General features: G+C 41.0%; 1 protein-coding gene across 2 annotated transcripts in view; it reads right to left on the bottom strand.

The window, feature by feature from the left end:
• The window catches only part of LOC134634706 (guanine nucleotide exchange factor VAV3), a 93997-nt gene that overhangs the window by 37122 nt on the left and 42951 nt on the right, over positions 1 to 13924 (bottom strand). For both annotated transcript variants that reach the window (XM_063484036.1, XM_063484038.1), the window contains exons 5-14: positions 11409 to 11517; positions 10212 to 10313; positions 9001 to 9069; positions 8165 to 8268; positions 7756 to 7855; positions 7386 to 7481; positions 5061 to 5129; positions 3983 to 4069; positions 3811 to 3896; positions 2146 to 2278 (exon numbers count right to left, since the gene is read on the bottom strand). In XM_063484036.1, coding sequence (XP_063340106.1) covers positions 2146 to 2278; positions 3811 to 3896; positions 3983 to 4069; positions 5061 to 5129; positions 7386 to 7481; positions 7756 to 7855; positions 8165 to 8268; positions 9001 to 9069; positions 10212 to 10313; positions 11409 to 11517 — 955 coding nt within the window. The remainder of the gene's footprint in view (positions 1 to 2145; positions 2279 to 3810; positions 3897 to 3982; positions 4070 to 5060; positions 5130 to 7385; positions 7482 to 7755; positions 7856 to 8164; positions 8269 to 9000; positions 9070 to 10211; positions 10314 to 11408; positions 11518 to 13924) is intronic.

The following is a 13924-nucleotide window of genomic DNA, read 5'->3' as shown; positions in this document are numbered from 1 at the left end:
TTCAGGGCATATTTTCTTATTCAGTTAATGAAGCGGATCAGTGCGGCTTCAACGGGACTTAGTCACAATCATACTTCTCTGTCAGCTGTGATGTGTCAGGTCAAAGAAGTTGACTGACATTTTCTTCCACAAGTCAGTCTTCAGCCTAATCAACCAGTTTTTAAAGCGCTTAACACGCTTGTTTTTGTGCAGCTGTGAGGAATAAACCGTATGCGGCTGGTAGAGACATAAAATGCTAGCGTTGGTTCAGTTTTGACAGCTCGATTGAATTGTGGCTAATGTTTCCGCGTGTCTGTGGTGCAACATCACCACTGTGGCCTTGCCAAAAGTGGAATAGAGTTACTTCTTTTGGAACCAAAGAAAGATAAAACAAAAAGAAAAAAAAGTCTGAAAGGACTGAGAAATGCCAATAACTTTCCTGAAAGTAGAAAAGCATGTTCCTTGGCAGGTACATGCTAGCTGAATTCACCTGAGAGACTTATTCATGAGCAGTGTGGGGGGGGGTCCGCGCCTGGCCATGTTCTACAACATTATAAATTTCCGCATGTCTTTACATAATGAAATCTGAACACATCTTCTCAATATTGATGCACCATTGTGTTTACTGTGTTGCTGTATTTACTGTATTACTCCTGAGTGATTGGTATATGTGATGTGATGCACATGCACAGTTCTTCTATGTATTTGTGCACTTTCCCAGTTCCCTGACCTGATATTAAACTGCTTCTCAAATACCATTAAACACTGCTGGTGGTCATTCAACAGCCAGCTCTTTCTTACACTGAACGCCTGTCAAACATAAGTACACCTAACATCTAATAGTATTAATTAACATTATGTAATATAGAGTCATGCGTACAAAGATTCTCAGTTACTCAGTGTTTTATTGAGACATGACAAATCCGAATGTCTGCAACAAAACAGCCCAGTGTTATTTTGGCTCTGCAAAAACCTCATTTAAAATCACGTTTACCTCTTGTCCCTTTTTATAACCACATACTTTTATTATTATTGTTCAAAGATTTTAGAAAAGTATGGCTGATGCCAAAGAAGGGCCTGGGTTTGAATCCACTGGCTGGAGCCTTTCTGTGTGAAGTTTGCACGTTCGCTCTGTGCCTTCATCCAACACTATTCATTCAATTTAGTTCAACAGTTGCCTCAAGACACTTTATTTTGTAAGGTAAAGAACCTACAATAACCAGATGACCCCCTGTGAGCAGGTACTTGGTGACAGTGGGAAGGAAAAACACCCTTTTAACAGGAAACAGTGCAAAGTTGTGCATGTGAGCATGCGGCTGCCTCGCTCTCTGCGTTAGCCCTGTGACAGAGTGGTGACCTGTCCAGTGTGCACCCTGCCTCTTGCCCTGTGACAGCTAGACTAGGATCCCACATCAGCTCTTCATGGGCCCTTCAGTTTTCCACTCTGTGAAAGCTTTTCTTATTCAGATTTCTTGAAATCATTAGAGCCACACTGCTTTACAAGCTGTAATTTCTGCACTTTGTGACTGTGTTGCGCCTGCAGCAGATGCCCATATAGATCCAGGTTCAGCTCATTGCTAGTGATTTACCAATTCAATATTTGGATCAGATACTGGTTCAGACTCACAAAGCTTGATACAGTCTCTGACACAAGGGGGCCGATCTATTCTTCAGTTCTGTATTCTGTGTTTGCTAAGCAGGAATGCACCATTTGTTAGTGGGAGAGCTCACATAGCAAGGTAACATTAAAGGGTTTGTGGTTTGGAGGCATTTTCACACCTACGATACCAATGGTTCTCCTTCATATGTTTGCAGTAGTTTTTCATTTAAGCGCACGCTGTGGTCAAGCAAGTCGACAAGACTTGAAAGCTATAATGATTTCCCTATTGGCCTCTCTCTCTTGTTTTGTTTGGTGTAACACATGGGAAGCTTTTATTACACCTGCAGTAACATAACATTTGTCATCAACTCGATTAATATCGATTCACTACACCTGTCTGCTGTCAGCTACACTCCACACGTGACATGCCAGTGTGTGTGTGAACAGGTTCACTCACACCAACAGCAAAGCTAAAGTAAGAAGCTAAAGCTAAAGCACGATTGTTTACTATTTAATAATGATACAAATTCAGTAAATGCATCTTAGACATATGTGTGTGCACAGACCTTTCGGTTCTCTTTGTCCGACGTGGGATTGTTGGTGACTTTGAAGAGGTGCAAGTCGATCACTTCTTTCATCTCGTAGTTGTCTCCTCGCCGCTTACAAACAATGACCGCAGCGTCAAACAGGAAGATGTGCCTGCAATCCAAAAATGTTCCAGTAAATTCAAGCACATCTCACTTAATAGTTCATGTTATTCACACTGAGTTATGTCAAATTCAGTATTTAAGGCAAAAAGTGATTTTTATGATTCTAACAAGCTTGAAGGTCATTATTTGGTATGACCACCTTTATTCTTCAACACAGACTGAACTCTCTTTTTTCAGGAATCGTTCTCCAGGCTTCTTGGAGGACATCCTCAGCTCTTCGTTAGACACGGGCTGCCTTTTGTTTTATTCTCTCTCAACATGATCATACTCTGTTTCAATAATGTCGAGGTCTGTGCTTGTGGGAGTCCAATCTATGATTGATTGTTTGACAGGATGCCCAACACAACTGACTAAAATTCAGTCCCAAACCATGACAGAGATTGCACCATGTTTTATTCTTCTTCACACATATTGACAATGGTACGATTCAGAAATGTTACATTTGGATTAATCACTCTATACGACCTTCTGCTAGTGATTTTTAGTATAGTTCTTGTGTATTCTGGGATATCTCAGCCTCTTCTCCCTGTTTCTCCTCCTTAAGAATGGCTTCTTGACAGCCACCCTTTCACTGAGACCATTTCTGATGAGACAAAGGACCGGATATATCCTTCAGGTCTGGTGTCAGGCCTTTACTTTCTAGATTTTTGCAGGATTTTCAGATACCGTTCATGTGCTGTAGGTAGTAGTTTGTGCAGGTACCACTCTATTTTTAAAGACATGCTGCACATCATGCTGAGGTATGCCACCTTTTTAGCTAACAACTCTTTGGGAGTCAGTTTGTTGCCACTGAAATACTATTTCATGTCTGTCAGACCGACTCAACTGATTCATAGTATCAACTAAAGAAATAGGAAAAAATTCCATGTTTTTAAAACTGGTTCTTTGCTAGGGTGTCTGCTATGTGTCGACACAACGCTGGTTCATCTCTTGGGTGAAGTGCCCTTTTTATGCTTGAATTGTTCGCAGTCAGTGTTAAGTGGCTTAAGAAATAAAAACATTCCTGTGAAAATGTTCAGGTACAAGGACTGGACTGAGTGACAAGGCCTGGAGAACTATTACTCAAGACAAAAGAAAGTCTGGCTCCTTGGAAGCAAAATTTAAAGAAATGAGGGGTGACACGAGACTTTTGTAAAGTAGTGCATTTGGAAGCAGTCGGCTTCTGCAGTTCCTGTAATGGCTTTGCAGAGACTCTCAGGCTGGCTGTTATTTTAACAGGCAAATTTAAGTTTCAAGGCGTAGCTAACAATACAAAATCTCTCTTAATGGAAAAAGATGCCCAGCCCAGTTTCATCTATATGACTGGTTCAATGTTATTTTTAAGCTCCTAAAGAACAACAGCATAAGCTAAATGCTCATGGCATGTGCTTTGTATTAACTGAGTAATAATACTTCACTGGCTTCAGTTTGCACAAATCTCACCGGTTTAGTCTGAAACAACACTTTGGTTTTGGCTGGTTTCCACCCGCAACACCTGATTCCATTTCGACCACAGTCATGCAGCCATTCGTGGCATCTCACCTGTCCTGCTTGGCTCGTTTGTCCACCGAGGCCACCCGTACTTCCCCGTCAACTTTGGGTCTCCCGTAGTTACTCAGACGCTGATTCTGCAGGAGAGAAAAATGAAGGTTATCTGGAGGAAAGACATTCTGAGAAGCTGTCAGTCATTATTTCAAAGAAAGCTGTACCATACCAGATTTTCAATGGATTTCTGGTACTGATCTATTTCTCGCAATGTCTCGTTGTCCCTCTTGACTTCGTTAACATACTGCGCCAAATCCTACACACACACACACACACACACACACACAAAGGAAAACAAAGAAGCATCTTTTAACTTACTTACATACGGTACAGAGTATCCAGCTGTGCCGAGGAGTTTGTTTCTTTTATGTGCAGTTTTTTGTCTCTCTGTTCCAAAAAGATCTTGTGCAATAAAATAAACTTGACTTTAATTAAGCTGAGCGTTCAGCTTTACTGAACAGATTTTCAGGGTTACAAAATTAGGACTAAACACTGCATTCACTGAAGGCTTCTTTATTTATCTGCAGTTACAAAAAGTTGAGCAAGTGAAATGAAGTGGAACTTTTTATGGTAACTTTTTTAGATATTATATGGTGACCCCTGAGGTACAAAACACACAAAACAAAGCTGCGTTTATTGTTTACAATGGAACCAGAGTCCCCAAAACACATGAACAAACTAGGCAATTATATTCTGAAATCTTGTGTTTTTCTTTGTGTTTCTAACGACCACCTTCAGCTCTCAAAACACAATTATCATGTCAGGTACCCTAAACAAACATGAACGCACTGTGTTTCTTACCAGAAGGAATTTTGAGTACAATGTGAAGTAAAATCAAAATAACATTTTCTGACATGAGCTGTTTTTTTGTACATTTTATTAGCTCTTGATGGGTTGTTCTGTGAAACTAGCGTTGGAGGTATGTATTTCTTCATCTGCATTCAGTACTGGGCAAAAGTCTTGAGCCAATCTGCTTCCGATTGTCATTTACTTTGAAAGTGGAAACAGCAGATGAACTGAAGGACCAGATACCTGGTCCTTCAGTTCATCCTCCTATTGTTCAGGCTTATACTGAAGCCTCATCATTTCTCATCAAAACAGCCCATGTAGCTTTGTCTGCACTTACCTTTTTAAAACTCTTATTTCTCTTTCATTTTTAGGATTAGTTTTTGTACTTTTTGGGTGAATGGCCCTGTTCTGGACCTTCAGTGCACCCAAGGACAAGAGCATATGAAAAGAAAACGTACCTTCATTGCATCTAAGGCGGTCCGTAAATTCGTCTTCTCAGTGCCATCATGGGTGTGTTTCACAAGCTCCTGTTGGACAAAAAAAACAAACCACAAACACAAAGTAAATAAAATGTGAAAAGGAGGGAAAGGCTGTGAATCATAAAACAAGGGTTACATGAGATATACACACGCCACACGCCACACGCCACGCGTGGACTGGAGGCTTTAGCTTTCCAGATACGACAGGAAAACAGCCGCTGTGGAAGTGAATCAGATACTGCGTATGTGTGCACTCATCTATTGCAGGAGAGTGTGCGCAAGTAAGTATCTGAAATTGCTTGGCGGTGCCTCGCCGCAGCGTAAACAAGACATCTAGACCTCGGCGGCAGAGGATAAGGAAGGATGCCATGCATGTCCTTCACATGGGCGCACACCCACTGTGTCCACACACACTGAGCCGCTAAGGGAGATATATGTGTCCGCTCGGCGCTGCTCAAATCCCCGGTGTCAGTCAAGCTCGACCTGGGCATTATTATCACTAGCAAGACGACAGAGGCCTATTTATCAAGGCTTGCTCCCACCTCCATGCAGCCCCCGAGATACACAGTAAGGGTGTGGTCACACTGATATCGGGGGCCCGTGCACGATGGACTCATTCAGGGAATCGTGTCGCTGCAGGTACAGCGGGAGGGGGGCCGTGATGAGCGGAGGCAGCGAAGAAGAAAGAGCAAGAGATTGATGAGAAAAAAAGAGAGAAAGAAACCGGCTAAGAGAGGTACTCGGGGAGCGAGAGGAAGTGACAAGACATTAGTTGTACAGATTCTGGCTGTCACCGTGTGGGAAAGTAACTCAGCGGATGCTTTATTCGCTGCAGCTAGCTATTACCCGGCTGTTCCGAGGGGATCTCAGCCCATGTTGACACAAACAGAATCACTTTGTTGCTACAGATACATTTTTTTATTTTTAGCGCTACTTTCTTGTTGCTTTTTATGGAACCCTGTTGGAATAAGCACATTTCTGCCTGAAGAAAAGGAGTAAATGAGCGCTACGAAGTGAAAGAAGCAGCGCACGCGTCGACTTTGCTGTCATCCAGCTGCAGACGCACAGATGACTATATTATTAATTGCTTTTCTATATAAACCCTCCTCATAGATTCAACACGTGCACACACACAGTTATCATGAAGAGAGGAGAAAGCATGATGGAGACACCGTTAACTGTCACACATTTGTGCATACTCTTCCCTGCAACACAAGTGGTTTGTCTCTGGCATTGTGTAAAATGTGTCAAATATGTCCAAATGAAAATAATGGAAAAACTCAACAGGCCATTATATGTGGTCCATTCAAAATTTATTATAAAAGACAAAGATGGCAAGGTTTTGGATGATTAAAAAGGCCCAAATGGGGAATGTTTTCATTTTCGGTGACACATTAGTAACTTGTCGCTGACTCTGGCCGAGCTTCCAGCGGTTCAAAATAATACTTCCCCTTTCTGTTTGTTCGTCTCGCTGCTTATTTATCTTGTTCTGTCTGCCGCTCTCCCTTTCAGTCCCCACTTCACTTTATCTATTTTCTCTCACCGCCTCCTTGATTGTCTCCATCAGATGACAATTACGTGCGGGTCGTTTGAGACTCGCAGTCATCAAGGAGCTACAGGAACAGAGAAGAGCCCCGGAGCCTGAGCGGTGAAGGCAAAGAGGAGGGAAGCAAAAGAGAAAATGTGGTCAACGCTGCCTCTGGTGGTCGCAAGGAGTAGTGTCAGGGAGTCCACTTGCTTATAAACTGATTTTATAATCGAGAAGGAAACAAACTTCTCTCTCTCTCAGTCACAGGGATGCATCTGTAAACTCTGTGAGCTCCCTGTCACTTACAAAGTCATCCACGAGAACAGTAACTGTGCAGCTGTGCAGCAGGAGCTTAGGTAGAAATAAGAGGACGCTCGATTAGACAATCAGCAATCATTTGTGTGTTATAGCATCTTTTCATGTCTCTTTTATCCCATCCATTATACCACAACCTGCATCCTCGCCTTATCATTCTGCCTATTTAACAAAGTGAGTGACACAAAGCAGGGATGACACAGACATAGAAAAGTATCTTAATCTTCAGTGATACACATTTAAAATGTATTTATAGGCCAGTCCAGGTTTAAAAAAAACATGAACTCTGATGGTCTACAGACAACAAGATGCTATGTGATGGCCTGATGTCATCTACGTGATACAAAAATAAAACATATTTTAAACACTATAAATGTTTACTCCAAAGGGTTCAAAGGTTTGTTCAAGAAAACTTGGGCTGAGATTTACAAGCGAGGATGCACTAGGACGGAGTACAGTACCTGCAGGAGGAGGTGGTACTTCAAGACTCGCTGCATAGGAACCACTAGCAGATCTCTCAGTGTGAACTTGCCATAGTTGGCTCTTTTTGAGCATTCCTGCACAAAGACAAGGATCAATAAAATACTAAATTCACTTGGAAAAAATGGTTTTATTTTACTTTCTAGAAGCAAATGCAAGCAAACTCGAGCATCACAGCTTTTTAGAGTAATTTCTGCTTCCAGCTGCAGTGTCATCCCCGGCAATGTCTCAGGTAGACACTTGAGGGCGTCGTCTGACCATCCTGAGAAGCTGTGGAAGCAAACAGCTTCCACTGCAGTGCACAATAACCACTCACTCATCCTTCTTTAAGAAGAGCACAAAACTATTTACCTCTAGCTTCATGCGTACATCTTCCCTGTTTTTGCTGATGTCATCAAGGGTGGCGATGGCTGTCTCCACATGGCTGCAGTATTTCCCATAGATCAACAACCTGGGGTAGATTAGACAAGTGAAGAAACCACAGCAGGACTGGAAAGAAGTCTAAACACAACATGTAGGACTTTAAATGTTTTCTCAGTCTTCACAGTGATGATCTTAGGTGCGATACGTAGGTTCACACCTACACACTGTTTACACACAACACACAGAAACCTGTCATAACACAGCATATACATAAAAGTTTGCAGCTTCTTGGATGTACAGAAAGAATTATAAGAGCTTTACAGAACTGTTAAAGGGTTACATAAAACACTAAATACAAAAAGCTACAATGTTTTTAGATAAAGTTCCCCGTGTGCACCTCTCTTTGAAAGTGATGAAGATCTGGTAAAGGTTCTGGGCACTTCTGTGGTGGACTGAATCTTGGATTTCCAGCAGTAAACACTTGTGGACTTTAACCAGGTCCTGAACAACAACAAGAGCAAATCTTCAGTGCTGATCATTAAATTCCTGCATCTAACAATTTTTTTCCCCTAATCTACAGATGATCCCAATAACTCCATTAATGATCTAAGACTAAGAAAATCATTCGAAATGCTCATCACAGCTCACTAAATCTTGAGGTACCGCCCTCGAATATGTGAACACACTCAATAAGAATCTTTGACCAAAATTCTGACTTTAACTAATTTCATTTAATTTTCATGCTTCATGTTTATTGAGGTTCAAAAAACCCTTTTTTTTTTTGATTGTATAGGCCTGCAGCAAAACTGATATCATGTTCCCTTTGCAAACCTACCTAAAAACTAAAGACACTGCTATTATCTTGAGGTGTTCTTGCTACTTTCTGGTTACTGTTAGCATTTCACAGTCAAACAGTGAACGTAAATCAATCAGTCAGCATATTTGATGTCAGCGTGTTAGCATGTTAGCATGCAACACAAAGCAGTGACCTGTTTTTGGACAGTTAAGGCTCTTAAATAGTAGTAGTAGTCTCTTTGTCATGTTAATTTAATGCACATTTAAAAAAGGCTTAAAATCTTTTTTTTATTGAATTTTGCCATGTAGGTGTGAAGCTAAGCCATCATTCCTTTCATTATTTACACTTCTACGTTCCTCCTATTGTGACAGTCGGTGGGGAAAAAGACCATTTAAAGGAGAATTTTGCAACCCCCGCTTCTAAAGGCGTTGACTTACCGGAATATTCACAAACACCTTCTCCATCTCAGCTGGGGATAAGAACGTGTTGAGGGGAATCATAAAGTGCTGCAGGAGAGAAACACAGAGAGAGAGGGAATGAATGAAGAGAAACAGCCTCGTTCCTCTAGAGTAAGAGTGGGAAAGTCATTTTGCGTGAGACACTATTATATTATAGGGCTAAGTTGCAAAGAGCTGCAGTCAGCGAAAACAAGCAGGAGCGTCTGGGTCACGACAATAATCTCATTTTCAGAGTTTGCAATTTAATGATTTCCTCTCAGAAAACTCCCACAGTGTAGTCACCTCTACATTTCAAAGGAGCGGGCGAGCACAAACTAAATTCCACCATCCACTTCACATCGAAAGTCATCTACTGAGGCGCTCCTCTGGGAAATCAGGCGAGGTCTTTTAGCAGACGTGAACGTACACAAGAGGTAGAAGACAAGTAGTCCAAGACAGTCCTGTAAAAAGTGCCGGGTAAGGTGGTACACATCCACAGGCGAGAGGCTGTTCTCAGAGCTCTCTGTTGGAAGGAGTGCTGGGATTACTTTTTACTCACTGCTAATTTCAAAAATATAAATATATCCTTTACCTCGCTTCTTTCTCTGGGTGTGTGGAGTGTTACACCGCTTTTTTTTGTTTCCATTACACCCGAAAAGAGGTCATTACAGTTTCACAATTTCTCATATTGAAGGTGATAAAGAGGCCAAATCGATTTCCAGTCATCCTTCGTAAAGTGAAACAGAGCGATAATACTTCCACCTAATGAAATAAAGTTAGTTAGACTGACACCAATTTATGAAACAGTGCTGGCAACCTGGATATTAGTGAAAGACGTCCAAAAGCGCTTCATCCTATTTTCTTTCACAACAGCTTTGTGGGTAAGTATTCGTCAGTCAAGCTAACTGAGACACTCGCTCAGCAGATTTTATAGAGACCTCTGGAGGGCCCGCATCTTCAAACTAATTCAGTCATGTCACATTAAACCTGTGATCAGGGGCCGCTTTTTTACTTCTGAGATGTAACCAAATCGCAACAACTGGCAGTTATAATTCTGATTACTTCAACGACACGATGTTTCCAAGTATCGCCAGCGTACAAACTCAGCATGGGATGCAGATGAGATTACCTGCTTAAAATTTCAGTCAGCACGTAGTAATGTGAGGAAGCCTCGGCTGCACAATGACAACCACCAGTCAGCCAGTGTGTACCTTCTCTATAGACTCCAGGGTCTCAGTGTATTTCTCCTCTGTCTGCTTGATCTCTGTCAAGCAGCAACTCCTGATGTCAGTCTCTGCTTGCTTCTGGAACGCCTACACACACACACACACACACACACACACACACACACACACACACACACACATGACCTGTTACTGCTTGTCAGTATCCATTAAATTAATCTTGAAATCAATACACTAAATATGGGGGGCGGGGGGGAGGGGGGGGTAAATTATACACTTGAATAGATACATTGATAAATAATCACTTAAATTTAAAAAATGTATATTTGAAATTTAAACAGCATTTTAAAGGCATTCAGAATCTGCTTTGGCACCAAGGTTCATCTGACTTTCTTTCAGTGCTTTTGTTCAAGTTTGCCAAGTTTCAGAAGAACTCTTTTGAAGGATATTTCAGACGGAAAGATAAAAGAAGGCCAATTTTAATTTTTTTTAATTTTCAATTCCAAGTTTCATGGAAACCACAAAGCAATGAAGACCAGCTCCACATAATCAAACGTCCATTCAGAATTCAAAAAAGTTCAATTTCTCAAACTATATTTTCTCAAACAGATATCACATTCTGAGAATTTCATTTTTAGTGCAATGACTAATGTTTTAAATGGTTTCCAAACAAGAACCTACAAAAAAATATGCCATCGGTGCAGGATGTGGTGTTATTTTTCCATACTGTCCCTAATGCTTTTACAAACCACACATTGCATTACATTTTGCCTGAAACTGCCCATAAAAAATTCCTTGAGCTTAAAATAAGATCACAAGTGGTCAGCTGAAGACTTGGAGACACAAGTAGGGATGTGCTATCCATGTCTGATCCCATCACCTAAGACAGGGGTGGGGAACTCCAGGCCTCAAGGGCCGGTCTCCTGCAGGTTTTAGATGTGTCCTTGATCCAACACAGCTGATTTAAATGGCTACATTACGTCCTCAACATGTCTTGAAGTTCTCCAGAGGCCTGGTAATGAACTAGTCATTTGATTAGGGTGTGTTGACCCAGGGTGACATCTAAAACCTGCAGGACACCGGCCCTTGAGGCCTGGAGTTCCCCACCCCTGGCCCTAAGACGTCAGACGTCAGATTTGATGGTAGCATCACTTCTTTCATCCAGTCTTTGACAACAAGAACAAAAAAACACATTTTCAAGTGAAGTTACAGAGGTGGACAAACCGGAGGAGGGACGGCTTCTGTCTTCATCAGGTCCTCGTAGATCTCGCCGCCTTCTTCGTCATCGTACACACAGTCATAAAGGTCCTCCTCATCCTCCACTCCATTCTCACTGCAGGACAAATGAAAGAATATGGCAGTGACACTGCATTACATCACGCTGCTGTTTGATCCTGAGTGAGTGGGATGAAATGGTTTTCACTTCTCTTGACAAGCACACACGGTTCTGGTTTTACAGATGTGGATTTTAATACCACACTACAAATCTTGTTAGAAGGGGACAAAACTTAATCCCTTGCTGTGAAAGTGGCTGAGGAACACGCAGACAAGAAAAGACTTTTATGTGTGACGCCACCAGCCTGTTCTGACTGCTCACATCGGAGCCAATTACTGCAGCCTTAGCAGGTGGGCTAACATGATGTGACTCAGTGTTTGTGTGCGCCTTCTTTTACTTTTCATACATTTATTTTAGAACCAAATGTTCCCGAGTTCACCTAATGTGTTATAGTCATGTCTTATAGTAAAGGGCAATAACTCAAGATGAGACGACAATGTGTCGAAATTCTTTTAAGACTTGAGGGTAAAGTGGGCCTCTGTAAGCTAACAAAGGAGCTACAGAACGTAAGGTTACGTTGTAACCTTGGTTCTCTGAGTGAGAGACTATCTCTCAATATGATAGAGAACGACAGCTTAGCTTGACATTATCGTAAAAAGAAGACATAGGTAGAAATAATCTAATGTGGCCCTGTCTTAAATATGTCACTTAATTAAATTCTATCTACTTTAATTCATCTTTACCATAAAGAAAATGTTTAAATGCTAAGTTGCACTTCCTGTTTTATAAGCAGCTTTTGTTTGAGGGATTTTTTTACTTTTGTTAAGAAACAGTAGTAAGTAGTAGTAAAAAAAATCGAATTTTTTATGCTAGGTTTGGTTAATAGTCTAGTACAAAGACTGATAGCTAACAGCCTAGCATAAGGCCTCATAGCTAACAGCCTAGCATAAAGCTTCATAGCTAATAGCCAAACTAGTCTATTTCAATAATATTGCCTACACTTGTTTTAGTGGGCATTACTAGATATCTAGAATACAGAGAAATAATGCCCTTAACTATTAGTTTTAACTAATACTATCTCTTCAAAAATTAGTGCAGTGAATTCAAACACTTTGTTAGCCTTGCACATTAAAACACATTAGAACAGATGAAATCTCCAGTGATGAGAGAGAAGAAACTCTAAAATAGCTTCCTGCTTTCATATTTTTGTGTTTATGGATGCTCTACCCACTGTTTGGAAGTAGGTGTGGGTGTAGGTGTTTGTGAGCCCACAAAGTCATTAGAAACTCCTCCCTGAGTGAATAACATTAATATCCCAAATTATAGATTATAAATCTTATACTTCAGATTTACATTTCTTTCCAAGGGCTTTTAAGTCCCAACACATAAAGTTCCAATGTGCCTGCCTTACTATTTGATGATGTTTTTTAATGGTGGGGTATTTGTTCAGAAATAAACAAGGGATGCTATTATATGAGTATATGAGTTTAACAGTTGAACTTGACCTAAGAATAAAGCTATTCAAATATTTCATTTAAATAATGTATTCGGATGCCAAGAAAAAGATGTTTCAGTGTGTCGTGTGTAGAATTTGCTCTTAATCCTAAATGCTTTGCACATATAAAGATTTATTTTGGTTCTAGATGGGCAAGAAGATTGTATGCTTGGTTAAAATACCCAAATGAAATGAAACCTCTTGTTGTGTGGAACGGCGTGCGCGTGTTTCTGTTGTGTCCGTTATATGGCTGCTAAACACTGAGCAGATGGGAGAATGTGGCTCAGTTCAGTGAGATCCAGGCTGACATTTCAAACCTCCCGTCCTCTGCTGGCTGCTATCAAGCCACTGTTTTGCTGTCACTACTCTTAGTGTGCCGCTTCCTTCTGTAGGAGCTGTCAGCGTTAAACAGGGGCCAAACCACTGTGTCACTGTAAAGGTTTCCAACAGCATTTCTGCTGTAGGATTATGTCTCTCCGCTGACTTCAATTACCATGCAAGTGCCAGTATTTCTGATCAGAAACAGACAGGAAACTACAGTGTTATGAGCTATGAACTGGAAAAACAGAGAAGGGACAAAAAATCTGTCCATGAATTGGCATCTGACGCATTCAGTCTAAACAAAAATGCATTCTAAAATCCATATCAGATAGACCAGAGTCAATAGTCCTACAGCTGCATTTAGATGAAGGCCTATGAATGGGACTGTGCCAGACATTCTGTCTGCAACGGAGGAGGATTATGTCATGTTATTATTTTGTCCCTGCTTTATTTCTAAAGGTGAAAAAAAGGTTGGTTTAAGTTGGTATCGAACACCGACCGACCTACATTGGTTGCACGCAGTATAGCTAACACCCTCTCTATGAACTTTAAAGGGTATTTTTAGACAGAAAAATCTGTCATTTAAATCTGCTAAGCTAACAGGTGTCTGCAGAGCAGGGCTTGAACAACAAATGATTAATTCACAGT

Source organism: Pelmatolapia mariae, linkage group LG9 (genome assembly GCF_036321145.2).
Source record: "Pelmatolapia mariae isolate MD_Pm_ZW linkage group LG9, Pm_UMD_F_2, whole genome shotgun sequence".
NCBI lineage: Eukaryota > Metazoa > Chordata > Actinopteri > Cichliformes > Cichlidae > Pelmatolapia > Pelmatolapia mariae.
The sequence above is the reverse complement of the archived record's forward strand: the minus strand, read 5'-3'. Positions and strand labels throughout refer to the sequence as shown.